Source organism: Rhinolophus sinicus, chromosome 17 (assembly GCF_057876585.1).
Source record: "Rhinolophus sinicus isolate RSI-liver-muscle chromosome 17, RSI-T2T, whole genome shotgun sequence".
Classification (NCBI taxonomy): domain Eukaryota; kingdom Metazoa; phylum Chordata; class Mammalia; order Chiroptera; family Rhinolophidae; genus Rhinolophus; species Rhinolophus sinicus.
The window spans coordinates 47683943-47702664 of record NC_142517.1 but is presented as its reverse complement, the minus strand read 5'-3'; the positions used below and the strand labels follow the sequence as shown (position 1 = coordinate 47702664).

The 18722-nt window shown below is 40.1% G+C and overlaps 1 protein-coding gene, 1 long non-coding RNA gene and 3 other non-coding genes across 22 annotated transcripts in view; 1 reads left to right on the top strand and 4 right to left on the bottom strand.

Annotated features, from left to right (window-relative positions):
- Nucleotides 1-2254: 2254 nt before the first annotated feature.
- On the bottom strand, nt 2255-15573 carry LOC141570673 (uncharacterized). Of its 4 annotated transcripts, XR_016019593.1 has the most exons (7): nt 15028-15573; nt 12228-12324; nt 8275-8459; nt 7783-7996; nt 7038-7230; nt 5804-5944; nt 2255-3002 (listed from the first exon to the last, which is right to left on the bottom strand). It is a non-coding gene; the product is annotated as an uncharacterized LOC141570673 (long non-coding RNA). The 4 variants fall into 4 exon arrangements; XR_012494972.2 differs by lacking the exon at nt 12228-12324 and having other exon boundaries at nt 15032-15561; XR_012494969.2 differs by lacking the exon at nt 12228-12324 and having other exon boundaries at nt 15028-15560.
- LOC141568077 (small nucleolar RNA SNORA63) lies at nt 5117-5248 on the bottom strand. The gene has a single exon (XR_012491083.1). It is a non-coding gene; the product is annotated as a small nucleolar RNA SNORA63 (small nucleolar RNA).
- On the bottom strand, nt 5572-5749 carry LOC141568129 (small nucleolar RNA SNORA81). Its single transcript, XR_012491157.1, has one exon. It is a non-coding gene; the product is annotated as a small nucleolar RNA SNORA81 (small nucleolar RNA).
- On the bottom strand, nt 6019-6149 carry LOC141568075 (small nucleolar RNA SNORA63). Its single transcript, XR_012491082.1, has one exon. It is a non-coding gene; the product is annotated as a small nucleolar RNA SNORA63 (small nucleolar RNA).
- A 1585-nt stretch (nt 15574-17158) lies between the features above and the next one.
- Nucleotides 17159-18722, top strand: part of MCF2L2 (MCF.2 cell line derived transforming sequence-like 2) — a 210309-nt gene continuing 208745 nt past the window's right edge. For 6 of the 15 annotated variants that reach the window (XR_012494951.2, XR_012494952.2, XR_012494953.2 and 3 more), the window contains exon 1: nt 17160-18105. Coding sequence is in view for 12 of the 15 variants with exons in the window: in XM_088793936.1 (XP_088650062.1) it covers nt 18030-18105 (76 nt within the window). In the remaining 3 variants the exon portion in view is untranslated. Of the gene's footprint in view, nt 18106-18722 lie in introns of all 15 variants that reach the window. The other 9 variants (XM_019735799.3, XM_019735800.3, XM_074328516.2 and 6 more) reach the window with 5 other exon arrangements.

Here is an 18722-nt window from a genome sequence, read left to right as displayed (position 1 = left end):
AGGCCACATACTAAACCTACCACTCTCAGGGAGGCCAGTATGGTGGGCTTTACAAGCTCAGAGACCAAAAGTAACCACACAGGATGGTTTGAACATAAAAATTCCTAACTAAAAGTGGGTCATGGCAGGTAGTCACATCCTGGGCCTGAAGCTTCCTTGACAAAGGCCAGTCTTTCCCCTAAGTAAGCCTGTCCATTGTCTTTTTGCATCTAAGATACCATACCCTTGGAATGTCAGAGTAATCCCCTTTTCCAGACCCCTCAGCATACACCCACTGCACCAGAGCTGGAGACCACAGAACTCCTCATTATTATCTTGTTCCCTGCATATCATTTCTATGTGCTGTAAATGTTAATTATTAACCACCCTGTGCCCACCAATGTAAAAGAAGTATGTGTCTCTCTGTTTTACGTTATATCCAATTCCAGAGATTCTCCTGCCCCCTTAATGTACTACCAATGGATTTCATGTAACTCTGCTTACATCTTCTTCTTTGATTCTAATGTATAAAATAAGCTGCAAAACTGTCATTCTCTGGAGCATTTTCTCAATCTGCTGAGATTTTGCTTCTTGGCAATTTTAATCAGTTTGGCTCAAATACACTCATTAAAATTCTCTAGAGGTTTGGGTGTTTCTTACATCAACAAGGGAGCAAAGACAATACAATGGAGAAAAGACAGTCTTTTCAACAAATGCTGCTGCAATTGGCCATCACATGCAAAAAAATTAATCTAGACACAGACTTTATATCCTTTATAAAGATGAACTCAAAATAGATCACATACCTAAATGTAAAACACACAACTGTAAAACCCCTAGAAGATAACATAGGAGAAAATCTCAATAACCTTGGACTTAGTGGTAACTTTTCAGATATAAAAACTAAAAACTGTGGACTTAATTCTGAGGAAGAAAGAAAAGCCATTGAGTAATTGGTATGTTTATGAGATCACCCAGGAACTGACTGGTAAAGGATTGGATAAAGCAAGAATAAGGGCAGGGAAACAACTTTGGAGACCATTGCCAAAGTCTAGCTAAGAGAAGGTTCAGGGTAATGAGGTAGGTATCACTGGAGCAAGATGGTAAATTTGGTTTTGAATATATTGAAGTGCCAGTGAGTCTTCAGAGTGAAAACATCCAGGGAGCAGTTGGCCACATACAGAGGAGGAAGAAATCAGGAGTGGAGCCCTGGGAGGGGGGAAGTGTGGTGGGGGAAGTAGTGCCTCATGAGACTGTCAAAAAAGTAATCAAAGGTGTCCCTGGATGGTGATAATGGATGACATTAATCCTAAATAAAATCCACATCATTAAACAAGGCTGTGAAGACCTTCCTGAAAATTTTGTAGTTATACCTTTTCCTAATACAACAGAAATTTTGCTTGTTTTTTTCTCGTTTTGATGTAGTTCTCTCCACCTGCCTTCCAATCTTGGTAGGGAATGGACACCAGGGTGGGTGCCGTCCCCTACATATCATTCTTTAGGGTCTCCTTTTGCACACATACTGGAGACAGTGATGACTTTTCACTGATCTGACACTTCCAAGGATTCTGGCATTAGTTTTGTTACAGTAGTTTTATGATAAAGAAAGTGGCAAGGATTGGTACAAGGACCGAGAAAGGACAGAGGGGGCTGCCACCCAGAAAATCATTAGTATATTGTTTTCTAGGTGATACAAATCGAAACAACTGGTGTAATGTTCACTGCCTGTGTGTTTCTTTTGACAAATTGTAAACTGTGGTCAAGACAAAGATTGTTAAATAAGTATTTTGTGAGTAGGAAAAAACAAGGATCATAATGTCAATCCTTTGGTAATAGGACCTATTACAGCAACTCCATGCTATTGTTATGGAAAAGAATTTTACTGATTAATTGGTTTATTAACAGAAAAAACAAAACAAAACATCTTGCTGTTAAGTAGCTATTTTGTATGTATCAGGAAATGTTTGCCATGCTAGAAGGAGGAGAAATCTTACATTTTATTGCTTCTTTTTTCTTAAAGAAGCAGATGATGTTTAGCAAATGGTGCTGATAAATACCTGCAATTGATCATTTTTGTGCTACTGACAAGTAGCAGCTAACTTGGAACTAGTAAACCTTTTTATGAAAAGCTATCTTTATTATATCCTTTGTGTGTAATTTTGTAACTGGAACAAAATATTTACTGTAGAGTGCTGTTTTATCTTCTTTCTTTGAAAATACGGAGTTGTGGCAAAAAGTACAAATACTAATAATTAAGGAATAAGGACCAAACAGCTTTAGAGAAAATATGTTTTATTACAATTTGTTGAACATTCAATATACAGTATGGCATTTTTTCTGGGGTTTAATCCTAGGATATGATTGGCGCTTAGCAAAAGGCTCCAGTTCACATTTACCACTAATAGAATGCTTAACTGAATAAAAATACAGCATTATTAAAATGAATTAAAATATTTTCTTTAAAAAATCATTCTAAAGTTTATTCTATTCAGTCTAATGACTAACACAATAAAGTCAGATTTACTAGCTGGATATAATTGGCTGTTTTTATACAGCACTTATCTTTCAGTCCACAAGTATATTATTACATGATAGTAAACACTCAATATAATAATTTTTACAGAACTATAAAATAAATATCGAAGAAAGATTCTATAACCTCATCTTTTACACCCAACCCCAACAGTCTAACTCGAAAGAGGATAAAGCCAATGACTTTCCTCACAAGACTCACGACTAATGTCGCTTTGCTATCAAACATCACTATTTCTGATCCGTTATGAGCATTGAGACAAGATTCAAATTCCCAAAGAAAGAAGCTCAGTACATGTGGTGGTTTCCTGCTCAGCAACAGTGAACACTGCATTCAAAATTGTTGCATCCCAGGAATCAGGTCAGCCACATTCATTGAAATTTCCTCCACTGCAGGGTGGCAGGAAGTCCCAGTGTCATGAAGAATCCTCTTGTCCCATTCAATGCAATGGCCATAGGTTTCTACCCCAGTTCTCTTCCCACTGCCAATTCTGAACAAAAGAAAAATTATTAATCAGAATATTACCAAATATTACAGGAGCTACTAACAATTGAGCTACTTGTTGACCCATCATTGGCCAAGATTGTACATAGAGTACTTGCAACTGGAGCACTAGATGCTAATCACAATATCTAGGGAAAAGGAAAAGATTTCTTTTGTAGTCAGTGCAGAAGAATGCATCTGGCTGCAAGATCAGAGCCTATTAAGCATCTTGAGCATTATTATTTTAAAGCAGATGACAGTATTGTGCTTGGGGCAGTGAAATTAAATCCCATACCAAAGTGGGCGAAGATCAGGTGTCAGCCTGGGACAGATGTAAACACCAAGGACACAACACAAAGAACAGTTATGTAATCTAGTTTGACACACTTTTGGAACTATAAACTGCAAACAGAAACTCTGGAATGTTATCTATTATTTAGGACTATGCTGTCCGATACAATAACCATTAGCCACGTGTGGCTATTTAACTTTAAATTAATTAAAATTTAATAAAATAGAAAATTCAGTTCCTCAGTTGCATTACGCACATTTCAGCAGCTGCATGTGGCCTGTCATGACTGTGCTGGGCAGCGCAGATATAGAACATTTCCACCACTGCAGAAATTTCTATTGGACAGAAAGTTTTAAGTTCCAGCTTAAAACTTTTTCCAGTGTGTGGAGGACCTTCAAAAATTTGTAATGGCAACCTGTATTTATCACTGCTTTCTGATCATCTCATACACCGTAATACCAATGACTGAGATATGTTTACCACCACAGCTCTCCACCAAAACACATAATACAACCAATCAAAAATGCCTTGGCAGGAGCAACTTAAAATATCAAATAACCAGGACAAGAAAAAAACAAATATGGAAATACTGCCTCGCTCTTTATCCAAACTTGTTTCACTTATGACTATATGTCCTAAATCAGGCCAATGTAGTTTTTGAGCACCACCTCATCACCTATTTTTATCAATTACTATATTTTTTTAAAGTTATTTTTACATGAGTAGCATGACATAATTCAATTTATTTACTGTGTTTCCCCCAAAATAAGATCTAGCCGGACAATCAGCTCTAATGTGTCTTTTGGAGCAAAAATCAATATAAGACTTGGTCTTATTTTATTATAAGAATGGGTGTAATATAATATAATACCAGGTCTTATATTCATTTTTGCTCCAAAAACTGCATTAGAGCTGATTGTCCGGATAGGTCTTATTTTCAGGGAAACATGGTAGTGATAAAGCCACTATACCTACTCCAGGGTCAACACAAATTGCTATCAGAAAATGCTGAGAAAATCCTAATTATAGAGGAATCACCAAGACAGCACAAGATATGGGCAACATGGCTAAAAAAAGATTCACATGTAAGCTAAGACAACCAGATATAACAGTATTATTGATTTTCTTTTGAATATCAACTGTATAAAGTCCAAAATGTAGACTTTTAATTTTACATTTGCTTTTACATTGTGTTCTGATAAGCATGAATCTTCCCAAACTATAATTTAAATACATCTTGTCACATTACTAGATGATAAGATTACTCCTGATTCATTTATTTGATTTTCAAGGTTGGCTGACAAAATCACACTTGAAAAGCAATACGTGACTTTAACTCACAAGAATAAAAGCAAGTAATTCAATGAAGAGGACAAACACTCAACAAAGAATATAGTTTTCACAAGAATATAGCTTTCATCATAGTTTATAACCATAAGTACTAGTGGGAAAAATCATGAGCCTGACGTACGAAAGCATGTTCCCATTTTGATTCAAAAGCAACTGCTGTACAGTCTGCTAGGCCACAAAATAGTAATGAACTGCGTAGACAGCATGTAGATCACTGCAGAAGGTGGTCTTTAGCCCCCCACATTGCGTGAGTTGACCAAGACGACTAAAATTCTTCCCCTCAAAACCAAGTTTTGGGAGATAAATATTGTAATTAAATAAGGAATTGAACTCCCAATAAGTCAGTAGTAATCAAAATGCGGCTTGTCCCTTATCTGAGTTCCCTCTTGAAAGTGTCTCTGTCACCATTTACCTGTGAAATATTAACAAGACTTAATGCTCATGAGTCATCCATCAAGTCAGCATTTAAATTGGTAAACATGTGTGAGACCATGCATCCCCGATGGCTATGGTACCATGGGCGACAGGGCTAGAAAGGAAACAGTTTTATTTTGTGCAGGGGGCAAAGACAATGTAGCACTTCACAGCTACATTGTAACTAGATCCTGCTGTCAGTTTATCAATGAAATAATTAGATATGAATAGTGTCTTAACTAGCAATACTGGGGAAGAGCTGCTCTTATGACATCAGAAATTGAAATCCCTGACACGTATTTTGCTCAGGCCAGTCTACTCATTGCCTTGTGCTCTGAAAAAGAACAGACTATGCACCAGTCTGTCTCTCATACGTCACAAAGAACATATGTACAATTTCCTTCCCTACAGTATTTCAGAGAGGAAAATGTTAGACCATATCAGAGTTGTGATAAAAAACCATCCCTACCTTTGGAAGAGACAAGTTAGAACTTCATTCTATTAATTCTGTCTAAACAGATATTATTGTACCAAATCTCAGAACAAAGTGCACTGGACTTATTAAAGAGGTTCATCTTAGTTTTTCTACTATCTGGTACAGTTGTTTTTTCCTTGTGTTTACTCCGCTAGCTTTATTACAAATACTTAGACATGATACTAGTTTCCACTACTTTAGCACAGAGCTTAAATAAGAAGGTTAAAAAAAAAAATCTGGCTGTAATTTTTAGGTAGATCAATTAGAAAAACATTACCCTCTTTCAAAATTATTATAAAATGTTGACCTTTTCGAGGGTCAATTCCTCCTTCTTCACCAGAATTTGAAATGGATCTCTCATGAACTTTTTGATGACTTGCGACAGATCCATTGGCATTGAGGCAGAAAGCAACACAGCCTTAAAAAAGAGACCATATGTTGACACATCATTAAGCAGATATAACAGTTTTCATAATAATACTTGGAGAAACCATGTTTGAGACCAAGCGTCCCTGTCTTACTATAGAAATGAGCCAGACAGAGATTGTAGGAAACAATTGCTTTTAGCAGGGGAAAGGACAATATAGCACTGCACAGCTATATTGTAACAATTAACCCAACCTGCCAGCTACAGAAAAATCATGTGCATGCCTGAATACTTGCATTTCCTTTCTGGTAAATCTCATGGATTTGATCCTTCGTCCCTTGGCTCAACCTATTTATCTGCTTCATCCAAAAGCAAGCATCTTGATCCATTTTGGAAAGTAAAATAAATAAATAAATAAATAAGTGTGGGTTGCACTTAGAGACTTTCTTCCAAAGACTATGGTATGGAAGGGGAGGTGGAAGAGGAACTTTACAGCGGAGAAACCTCACAAACACTACCTCAGCCAGATGCTCGCGGGCAACATCCACAGTCATAACCCTTGAACTCATGAGATGAAAATGGCACTTCACCTGTGGTCTTCCTCCCCCAAATCCATAACCCTTAAGTCTAACCTTAAGAAAAACATCAAATTTCAATGCAAGGGCATTCTATTAACTATTGGACCAACACTCCTCAAAATTGTCCAAATCAGAAAAAAAAAAAAACAAGGCAAATTTGAGAAACTGTCATAGCTAAGAGGAGACATAACAATTAAATGTAATGTGGTATACTGGGTGGGATCCTGGAACAGAAAAAGATATTAGGTAAAAACTAATGAAATCTGAATAAACCTTGGACTTTAGTTCATAATAATGTATCAATGTTGGTTCATTAATTTTAACAAATGTACCATACTAATGTAAGATGTTAATAGTATGGGAAACTGGATACAACACAAGGTATATGGGAACTCTATGTGCTATCTTCTTAATTTTTCTATAAGCCTAAAGCCGTTCTAAAACATAATATCTATTAAAGAAAAGTCTTAGTATCACCTCTAGGTATTCATGCTGGCAAATGGCTTAAAGAATTATGTTAATTATTTTTCTTTCCCATACCCCAAATATCACTGGTTAAAAAATACCTTAGAAAAAGTATGGCGATATTTACGAAGATATCTTCTATGTAACATATCATGTTCTCTCTGGAGTACCAATACTGAGTACGTGCTGTGACAGCCTGCATTTCTTGCATTTCATTTTGAACACAGATTCCACAATGCAGGCATGACAAGTTGCTTCCAGATAATATTCAAGTGCCAGGATTACCTTTTGGGTCTAAAAGTCAAAAGCTTAAATTATTATGTTGTAGAAATAAAGGCTCCATCAAATGACTTCGGAAGCACATGGTTAAATGCTGAACTGTTCATACTTAGTTTAAAATTCTGGTCTGCAATCAACTTTTGTACAGCACAACACAGAATCACTTCCACGATTACAACTCGTCAAACTGCTGCATGATAAAATCCCTTTAGGTGTTTCATTTTTAATTACTTTTTCATGCCTTTTCAAACTTGGGATCCTCACTTTCCTAAAGATACCAGCTAGAGAATTAAAGAACCAAAACAAACATTTCCAACATTTTCTTCGGGGTGTGGGAAGACCTAGTGTGTGGATGAAAGAGACCCATTGCGACGTTAGCGGAATGATTCAGTTATATTTAGCCGTTATGGGTACATCCACGACGTGTGAAAAGTTCTACTCTAAATAAAACATATCAGCAGAAAATGGTGTCAAAGAAATAGAAGCAGATTTCAATGAGGCTTCAAAAAATGTTGATAATCAACTTGACAAAACTTGATAATCAGGAAACAACAAAGCATTCTCTACCTTGTGTCATGTCTGAACTTTGAAAGCATCGGTCCCAGCTTCCTCCTTGAGAATGAGACCAGAGATGCCTGGCAGAAAATTTCTCTGGCTGAGGCCCTTTGAGGGGCCTTTGATCATCGTGACTGAACAATTCTTGTGTGCGCATTTCCAGCCTCAAACTCTGGGTGGTCTGACAGGCGGAGTGAGACGTCAGTGTGGTGTGCAGTCTGACAATCTTGGAAAAGAAAACCACAAATTAGTCCCTAACAAATGCGAAAACACCATTTTCATGAAAAATGCTTATAGGGCACGTGTTCTACTAAACTGCTGTGGACTTGCAGGAGTCAAAACAGAGTTATGGTATGACAAAGAGGTCACAGAGCAGTGGGGTGCAAACATCTGATTGGCTCATGTTGGGAGAGCACTAAGAACTCAGTAATAAGCCTTGTCACTTGTCACTCAGAATGTTCCCACAAAATAGAAAGACTGTCCACAGCAGGCAGGATTGCTAACCTGGGAGGGGATTAGACTAGATGACTTCAAAGGAGCTTCTTTTCAAATTTAGGATTTGAATTTTATCCCCTGATATGAGGAATGAAAAATGTACAGGAGAACCAGGGAAGGACCCGCCGAATTGGTGACAACGGAGCAGAGACCTCAGTAAAGTGAGGGAGGAAGCGCTACTTTAGGTTCAATTCCTGGATGTGGGGGAAAAAAAAAGAATAATGGTTAATTTAAATAAATCTCACTTTAAAACACCTTTAGTAGAAATTTCCAATAAACTCAGTATTATATTTTTACATATCAAATGTAAGAAGATAAAGGGAAAAGCCCATGTTATACATTTTATGAAGAAATGTTCATCTCAGAAAATGTTTCTATGTCACAGATTAATGGTTCTGCATAATTTCTATAAATTCTAGATCTTACTCAGCATAATTATGTATCTTTGTCAACTATACTTATGTAATTAATTGTATGACCATGGGCCCATTTTAGAAATATGCTAATATGAAAACTTTCAATGATTACTCATAAGTTGAAGCACATACATTCAACAACTTAAAAGAAATCAGATCCTTGAAAACCACCAACTACCAAAAATAAACTAATATGAAATAGATAATCTGAATAATCCTATAACCATTAAAATACACATTTGTAATTAAAAAGCTTCCAAAAGAGAAATCTTCAGGCCCAGATGCTTTTACTGAAGAATCCTACCACTCAAAGAATTAACATCGATTTTATACAATCTTTTCCAGAAAACAGAAGAAGAGGAAACACTTTCCAACTAATTTTATGAGGCCAGTATTACCCTGGCACCAAATATAGACAGATAGTAAAAAAAAAATTAAAAAAAAAGGAAGAAGAAGAAAAGAAAATTAAAGACCAATATCTCTCTACAAGGGTTGGCAAAATGTGAAAATATGGAGAAACTATAATCCTCATAAATTGCTGATGGGAATGTCAAAGTTACAGCCACTTTGGAAAACAGTTTGGCAGTTTTTCAAAAGATTAAATAGAATGACCAGCAATCCCATTCCTACGTATGCATCTAAAAAATGTGAAACCATATGTCCACACAAAAATTTGTAAATAAGTGTTCATAGAAGCATTATTCATGTGGCCAAAAATGAAAACACAAATCAAATGTCCATCAACTGAAAAATGGATAAACAAAATGTAGTATATCTCTACGATGATATATATAGTAGTATTTAGCCATAAAAGGAATGAAATATTCATACATGCTACAATGTGGATAAACCTTGAAAACATTATGCTAAGTGAAAGAAGCCAGGCAAAAGGAGCACATATTGTGTGATTCCACTTATACAAAGTGCCCAGAAAAGGCAAATCCATAGACAGAAAGTAGATTAGTGGTTACCAGAGGCTGAGGGAAGGGGAGAATGGGAAGTGACTGCTAATGGGTATGACATTTCTTCTTGTGGTGATGAAAATATTCTAGAATGAGATAGTGATGATGTTTGAACCTTGTGAATATACTGAAAATCATTAAATTATACATCTTGGGGTAACTTTTATGGTATGTGAATTATAAAAAATGTTTTTGAAAAGAGAAGAGAGAAATAGGAAGACCACATAGGAGGTTAAAGCATTTGACCAGGAAAGAGATGGTGGTTTTCACTTATGGGTACAGTGGTGTTGAGCACAACGAAGTAATGAGATTTAAAAAGCCCAGGGGTGCCAAAAAATATATATACACATGACTTGTATTCATCTTTTGTTATCGGTATATATTGAGTATTACAATTTTAATAGTTTTTTTCCTTTCTTAAAATGTATATACATTTCTTTGGGCACCTTCTGTATGTAGACAATGTATTTAATAGCACTTGGTGATTGCTTAGATGTGGGTGGAACAAGAATGGGGAAGGGAGAGGGAGAAATATGCCAAATTTCTGGCATTAACTTTATGAGCGTGATGCTATGTATAATCTTATGAGAGTCTGCAGGAAAAGCAGGATTAGTACAGGACTGTGAGCTTAACTTCAAATATATTGAGCTCAGGGCACCTGTAGCACACCAAGTGAAGATGCTGAGTAGGCAGTTGAATACACGTGTATAATGCTCAGAAGAAAACTTGAGTTAGAAATAGAAATTTGGGGGTTGTCAACAAAGCTATGAGTTGAGATCCAGAGTGTACAGTGAGGCCTCACTTACAACATGAAGTGTTGAGGAATTCTAACATCTATGGGTCTGGTAATCCAGCAAGAGACTCAGAAGGAGGGGAGGAATGAGTGAAAGGAAAACTAAACTCTGTAAGAGCCAAGAGAAGAATTGATTGCTAAAAGGAGGGAGGGATCTCTAAAAGGAGTTGGCAACCTTTTTCTGTCAAGGGCCCGAAAATAAATATTTTAGATTTTGCAGGCTGTAGAATCTCTGTCCCATATGGTCTTTGTTTTTCTTTTACAATTCCTTAAAAATGTAAAAACCCATTCTTAGCTCACAGTCCATATAAAAACATGCAGAAGCTGGATTTGGTCCACATGCTGTCGTTTGCTGGAATACTTCTAGAGTGTTAAATGTTGCTAAGAGGTCAAAAGTCCAATGGATTTAGGGACAAGGAAGTTATTGGTGACCTTAGCAGGAATAGTTTTAGAAGAGGGGTGCGGAAAGAACCAGAAAAGGAGTGAGTTGAGAACAGAATGGGAAGCAAAGAAATAGAAATAGCAGGGCAGACAATTCATAAAAATTGTAAGTGGGAGAAGAAAGAGTGTTAGGTGTGGGGTAGGGTGGGGACTTAAAATTGTTCCCTGAAGAAGGCAGAGACTGCAAAACATTTCAGTGCTGATGGGAAGGATTTAGTAAAGAGGGATTGGTTAACCATGCAGCTGACCGAAGGGGTACCCAATGGTACAGACCCCTGAGATGGTGAGAGGGGAAGGATCCAGAGCATGGACAAAGGAGCTAGACTGATGAAAGTTGGATGGATGCAGGCGAGGGTGTGAGCAGATTTGCTGGCAGGAGGCTCAGAAGCTCAGGTACTGTATTTTCTCAATAATGCAGATCACTTGAGAATGGCTTGTAAGAGATATCAGAGGTTTGAAAAGAGTGAAGAGGATTTGAAACAGCAATTACATAAAATGAAAGAATGAGGTGGCTGGAGAAACAATGGATTTGCAGTGCAGTGCTGAAAGCCCAGGGAAGTTGACTACCATGAATTAATTTTAGTACGAAGTCTTTCCCAGTGTTCAAGTTCTCCAGCTCTTCTACCATGTTTCCCTGAAAATAAGACCTAGCCAGACCATTAGCTCTAATGCGTCTTATATTATATTATATATTATATATTTATTATATAATATATAACATATTTATTATATTATATAATATATAATGTATTTATTATATATAATATATTTATTATATTATATATTATGTTAAAATAAATATATCTTATATTAAAATAAGACCGGGTCTTACATTAATTTTTGCTCCAAAAGATGCATTAGAGCTGATGGTCTGGCTAGGTCTTATTTTTGGGGAAACATGGTGGGAGGCTTGCTGCAGGCACAAAGACAGACAGTTGGATTCATCTCTGGTTGAAGTTTTCCCTGGTGGATAATAATAATATATAGTAATAATATTATGTATAAACCTTGGGTGCGGGAAGTAGGTTTTCGTTAGTTATGATATTACAAATAAACCAAGGCTTAGATATGTTAAATGACTTGTTTACAATCACTTGGGTAATAAATAGTAGTTGATAAGATTAGGACTTGAATATTCAAAATCCCATATTCCTTTCTTAGTGGTAAAAAAGGTTTCTTTCATAGTATTTTGGAGATAAAAATGGAAAAGTTCCCAAGAGGAATTTTAGGGAATAGTTTGTAAGTAAACTATTTTAACATTGTAAACACTAAGGAAATAAAATGATATACAAAGAAATATAAAACTTCCTCAAAGTTTGACCTTTAGTTTAAAAAAAATACTCAGTCTACCTCACTAGAAACAGCCACTGACTGTAAACCCATTTGCTGGCTTTAACCATCACCCTGGAGTCATTTTCTCTCCCTTGGTGCTTGCTAACGATTCTTCCTATTGGTAACACAGTGAAAATGAAAAATCACATAAAATTATATATGGGAGGAATGAATGAAATGGGTACACACATATATGATTACATTAGCCCAGCTACAGATATTTGATTGGTAAAATCAGTATATTATGGCCTAAAAATATCTGCTTTAACAATTATTGAACAGTATGTTTCTTTTCACTGAAATTCAACATATTCGTACTATTCTTAATCGCTTGGCTTTTTTCAATGTAAGATTAAAATTTTATGATAAAATTAAAATTTTTAAAATTAATTATTTAATGTTTTAGTCCAAAGATTCACAGTTACTAAAGGTCAAATTATAATAGCTAATAATAGCTAAAATTAAATAACTACTTTCAATGTCCCAGGCACTTGACAAGGATTTAACTGTTCCTTGGCAAAGAACAATCCTATGAAATGGGTACAATTATTATCATCTCTACTTTAAAGAAGAAGAAACTGAGGCCCAGAGAGATTATGTAACTTATCTACTGTCATCAAATGGTAGAACTAGGCTTTGAACCCAGGTGTGTCTCATTCTAGAATTTGAGCTCTTAGCTTCTGTACACCATACTTCTTTAGTTGCTACCTTCACAGGGATGTATGGATCTTTTGCAATACTTATGAATATAACCTTCTCATGGACATCAAAGCCAAATGATATGCCACTGTGATTTAACATACTAAATATACTTTCAACATCATATAGAAATTAAATGTTCCTCGACAGTTTAATGCAGTTATTTCCCCCCAAAATATCAGGCAAATACCACAGTGCAGAACTTGAATATAAAACAACTCCCCATTGAGATTCGGTCAAGATGGCAGAATAGGTAAATGTTGTGCTTACCTCCAGTCATGACCATGTTAAAATTACAACTAATCAACAGAACAACCATCATTGAGAATCACCTGCAGTCTATCTGAACTGAAGCCCTACAACTAAGGACAGAGAGAAGCAGACACCTTGAGACTGGTAGGAGAGGTGGAGATGTGGATCAGGCTGGTTCCACACCTGCGTGTGACCATTAAAAGTCACGAGGGATATCTCAGTAGTGACGGTCCCTTGCCCCCAAGGAATGAGGGGATCCCAGCCCCAGGGTTTCAAATAAACAAACAAACAAACAAACCAGAAACAAACTCATAGATACATAGAACATTTTGATAGTTGCCAGATGGGAGGGTGGTTTGGGGTGGTGGGTAAAAAAAGGAGAAGGGATTAAGAAGTACAAGCTGGCTGTTACAAAGTAGTCAGGGGGATGTAGGGTATAGCATAAGGAATATAGTCAGTAATATAATTATGTATGGTGTTAGATGCATCCTAGATTTATCGGGGTAATAGAAGGGGGGCTAAGGAGCAGGGTGAAAAATGTGATGGCATTAAGAAGTACAAATTGGTAGTTATAACATAGTCATGGGGATGTAAAGTAAAGCATAGGGAATATAGTCAATAATATGGTAATAACTATGTATAGTGCAAGGAGGGTACAAACTAGTCAGGGGGATTACTTCCTAAATTATAGAAATATCTAACCACTATGTAAACCTAAAATTAATATAAAATTAATATTGAATGTCAACTGTAATTGAAAATTTTAAAAATGGGGGGAAAAGGTGAAGGGAATAAGAGGTCCAAATTTCCAGGTATAAAACAAGTAAATCATGGTGATGTAATGTACAGCATAGGGAAAATAGTCAATAATATTGTGATAGCGTGATACAGTGTCAGGTGGTTGTTGGATTTACGGTGATCACTTCTTTAGGTATATAAATGTTGAATAACTATTGTGTACATCTGAAACTATTGTGTACACCTGAAGCTAGTATATAAATGTTAATGAACTATTGTGTACACCTGAAACTGTATGTTAACTATAAAAAAACCTCTCCATCCTCTCTGAAAGATAAAGTAACTAGTTTCATTCTAACAATGAGAAAGAATTCCCCAGAGTCTCTCTTTGAATTGCACACCTGATGAAGGATAGCAGAACTGAAATGGACTTTTAAGGTGTCCTGGCCCCATTATTTACTAGTTTTGTAACCTTGGGCAAGTCCCTTTGGGTTTCATCAAAACATAGATTATCACAATGCTCCCCACACAGCCAGTGCTATAAAAGTACTGTAAATGGTTAGGAGGTGTACACAAGTGTTATTCTTGCCTAGGGTTGCCAGATAAAAAACAGGACGCTCAGTTAAATTTCAGAAAAATAACAAATAATGTTTTATATTTTATTTTATATTGGGAACATATACTAAAATTATTTGTTGTTTAAATTGGGGATATATTTACACTAGAAAATTGTTTGTTGAGCTGAAATGTAAATTTAATTAGCGTCCTGTATTTTTAATGCTAAATCTGGAGACCCTACTCTTGCCTGCATGGCGAGGGGCGCATAAAGGATGGCAGGCCCAGAGCCTTTCCCCCCCACCTCATAAATAGAGAAACTGAGGCAAACGGCGGGCTGAAGGATGACCCCAGGGAGGGGTAAGAAAGAGAAGGGTTGGGTGTAGGACTCCCTCTCACAGGTGGAATAGAAAACAGGATCCCCTGACAAGTAGATTCTACCTTCTTGTTCTCCTCCTCCCCTTCGACCCCCGGGTACCGCCGCCCTGCATCTCTCACTGCCCAGGAGGGCCCAACAGCCCCCGCCCCGCCCCTGGGCGGGGAGGCAACCGCCCCCGCCCCCCAGCCCAGTTACCTACGCCGCCCAGCAGCTATAGCAGCAGGCTGGGGACACTCTGCCACGGGTTCCTCTCAGTTGCCACCAGCAGCACCGACACTGCAGAGGCCGCCGCCATGTCCCTGGAGCCCGGTCGCTTGTTGACGAGCGTCTATGTCTCAGATGTCACCCAAATCGTCCCTCCATCCTGTACAGAAGTCTCTTGTCCTCCTCTGGCCACCGTCCAGGTCAGAACCAAGAAATAGGCCAATCCCAGCGAGGATTCGGGAGGGCGCGTCACCGCTGAAACCAATCGAAGACAAGCGCAGGGTTTCAGTGGCGATTGGCCAATCGGGCTGCGTGCCCGCTGGGGTGTGGCCGCTGCTTCCTCCACCCCTTGGGCTGGGCTCCAGCTCCCAAGGGGTGTGCAGTGCACTCATCCTCCTTAGGCGCTCAGAGCGCTGCATCCGTGTGTCTAGTGGTCTGTGGGTTGTTTCTCTCTGGTGGGCTCCAGGGCGAGAAACACGTCATGACCTTTAATCTTTAAAGCCTCGAAGGGCAGAGAGTAGCTGTTGTAGGGCATAAAAAGGTGTGTGGTAAGAAGAATACAACATTTTATAATGTTTTCAAGAATGTGAAAAACGTATTTAAAAAATCCTCTTAATCATCTCAAAATCAAAATTACAGAATTTTTAAAAAAAATTTATTGGGGTGACAATTGTTAGTAAAATTACGTAGATTTCAGGTGTACAATTCTGTATTATATCATCTATAAATCCCATTGTGTGTTCACCACCCAGTCAGTTCTCCTTCCATCACCATATATTCGATCCCCCTTTACCCTCATCTCCCACCGCCCACCCCCCACCCCCCTTACCCTCTGGTAACCACTAAACTATTGTCTGTGTCTATGAGTTTCTGTTTCTCATTTGTTTGTCTTGTTCTTTTGTTGTTTTTGCTTTATATACCACACATCAGTGAAATCACATGGTTCTCTGCTTTTTCTGTCTGACTTATTTCGCTCAGCATTACACTCTCAAGATCCATCCATGTTGTCACAAATAATGCTGTAGATCTGCAAAGTCCAGGATGTTCCACACGATCAGTCTCCTTAGCAATGTGTTGGTTTCTAGTGGCCCAAATTCACAATTGGCTATGACTGGGCACCAGGGTTCTTTACTACCAATAGGAAGCACCTCATTTGGATCCTCAAAAATACTTATGACCTTTGAATAGCCAGAAACCACCGTGGAAACACAATCCGAGTCTGTCTTACTCCTTTGAGTCTTTAACCCTTTCTGAATTTCTTGCAAGAGGTTGCTATAAAAATGGTTGCTTTACCTGTGCAGGCAGAGTGCAAAGAGAAGGGAGGAACCTCTGCACAAATCTCACGTCGCACGTGCACTAACATCTCTTAAGCACAGCCCAAATTGTTACAGAAAGCATTTAAAAATGTCCCCAAATCCTGGGATGAGTGGCTACTACTAGAAATTGGATCCAGGGTGTTTGGGGTTTGGCATTTTGTTTTTGTTTTGTTTTGTTTTGTTTTGCGTGTGAAGAGGAAAGCTGAAATCCCGGCATTGGCTCAGAACATGTGGGTAGTTAGTCCTGGTACTCTGGTGACCGGATATTCAGGGTCCCCGTTGTAGAGGATTGAGGGACCATCTGATCAGATTCGTGTTTGCTTAGGCTTTTCCCGTGGAGCTCTGCTGTACTAAGGGGTTAATCTTTTGCTGCCTGTCAGGTGGTATCTGCAGCCACCTAAGGAAGCCATGGGACGGCGTCTCCCACCTGATAGCTGCTCAAAGACGCTCCTGGGACTGATGGGGAGGAGGGCCAAAACGGGTGCTGTGCCAGAGCCTTTTCTCGATAGAGCCCTGGCGCGCCTCACAGTTGGCAGACAGAGCAGTAGCGCACGGCGGTAGCAGCACAAAGGAAAAGGCCCACACGGTGGAGATATATGTATGCACATGTGTACCCAGCCCAGTCCGTGCACAGCCCGCACTCGCGGCTGCAAGTGAGGGAGTGTCCAGTGGACACTGATGACGGCATGAGACAACCCCTAAGTGGGAGGGGTGGGTCTCTATCCGCCCCCACCCCGCCCCCACGGCCTCCCAGCCTAGTCAGGAGAAGGGGGAGGGCAGCAGAACCTCACCCATCCCTGCTTTCCTAGCTCTGGCGGGACGGTTGCCCCTCTCACTCAGGCCCCTCTTGCCTCTGCTTCTCGGCAGAAACCTGGCGGGGAAGGAGGAGGGGCGAGGCAGGAAGGCGCAAGGTGTGCTTTCAGAACCCCAGTGCTGGCAGGAGCACCTAAGTCTCTGTCTCCTCTCCCGCACAGTGATAAGCACACACGGTGACTCCCCATCACTCCCCGGGCCGGAGCGCAGGCTTCCAGCAGGGGAAGCGGCGCAGCTTAGGCACGCGAAAACGGGCGGCGCTCCGGCGCCTGCGCGCCTCCCCGGGAGCCCCTGGAGCCTCTAGCAGGAGGGAAGAGGTGGGCGCTGAGGCGGGTAGCGCGGCGCCAGCCGCCAGGCGTGGAGTGGGCGGCGCGGAGCAGCCCGGCCGCCTCTGATCCTCAGCCCTCCGCGCTGGCAGGCTCAGCGCACCCCACCACCCGCTGGCCGAGCATCCTCCATCTAGACCCTCCTGGGAGGCAAAAAAACCCCGACAGCCCAGGACCACAAATCCAGAGACCTACGTGCTTCCTCGGCCCGGAAGCCCGATGCGCAATTACAGCAAGATTGGGGCAACTTGCTTTTCTCACTTTCAGAGCTGCTTTTTCCTTCTCAAAGCCAGACGTTATGTTGGGAAAGCCGCTCGACTTAATCTTTAATATAATCCCGTGCAGGGCGTAGCGGGCGTCGTCTGGCTGAGCGACCCAGGAGAGTTGGCCTTGGCTGGGAGTGACTGTCGTTTTGTGCCTGGAGAGAGCGAGGAAGAGTGTGAGGGCAGAGCATCGTTTTGGAAATCATCCAGAGCAGCAGTAGAAAGAGTTTCGTGTTGCTTTGTTTTGCTTATACTGACTGGATTTTTTCGGTGAAATGCTATTTTGGTTAAAAGAAGAAATGGCCCCCCAGGAACTCACCCGGCGACTGGCCACAGTGATCACTCATGTCGGTAAATGAAGCTTATTTTCCCTTGCGTTTTATTGATGGAGGGTGGGGGTGCAGTCTGGAGCCTGGTCTCCCCATGTCCTCACTCGCAGCCCAGGGGGAGCGCCCTCCCTGCGAAGACCATGGGGCGCGTGCCTCCACTGCTGCTTGGGGCGATAAGTAACAGGCATCCCTGGGGGCGCGGCGCTCGCGGCCCCGGGGTCCTCACGTCTACAGTAACTGGCATCCCTGGGGGCCCGGCCTGGCCGTGAGGCAGGTGCCTTCACCAGCTGGTTGCCAAGTCTGTTGAGCCCTAAATCGAGAGCAACTGGACTGTTGCCATCCGTTACTCGCTTCTGACCGCGGGCCGGGGTGTGGGGAGTTGTGTCGTAGTTTCTATAGTAATGGGAAAGGAGAGGGAACCGGAGGGACGAAGGCCGGTGCTTTCCAGAAGAAAGTACTGCCAAACCACTGGAGGCTTGTTCACAAGAGACCGAAGTGAAATGCATGTTATTCCCTCAGCCTTTCTCTGGACCTCCCCAAATAAAGACACTTCAGGTTGAAAGCCTTTGGATGGAAATGACTAGAATTACTGATTTTCTCTGTTGCTCACTTCACTTTGAGACCCTACCATGAACGCGA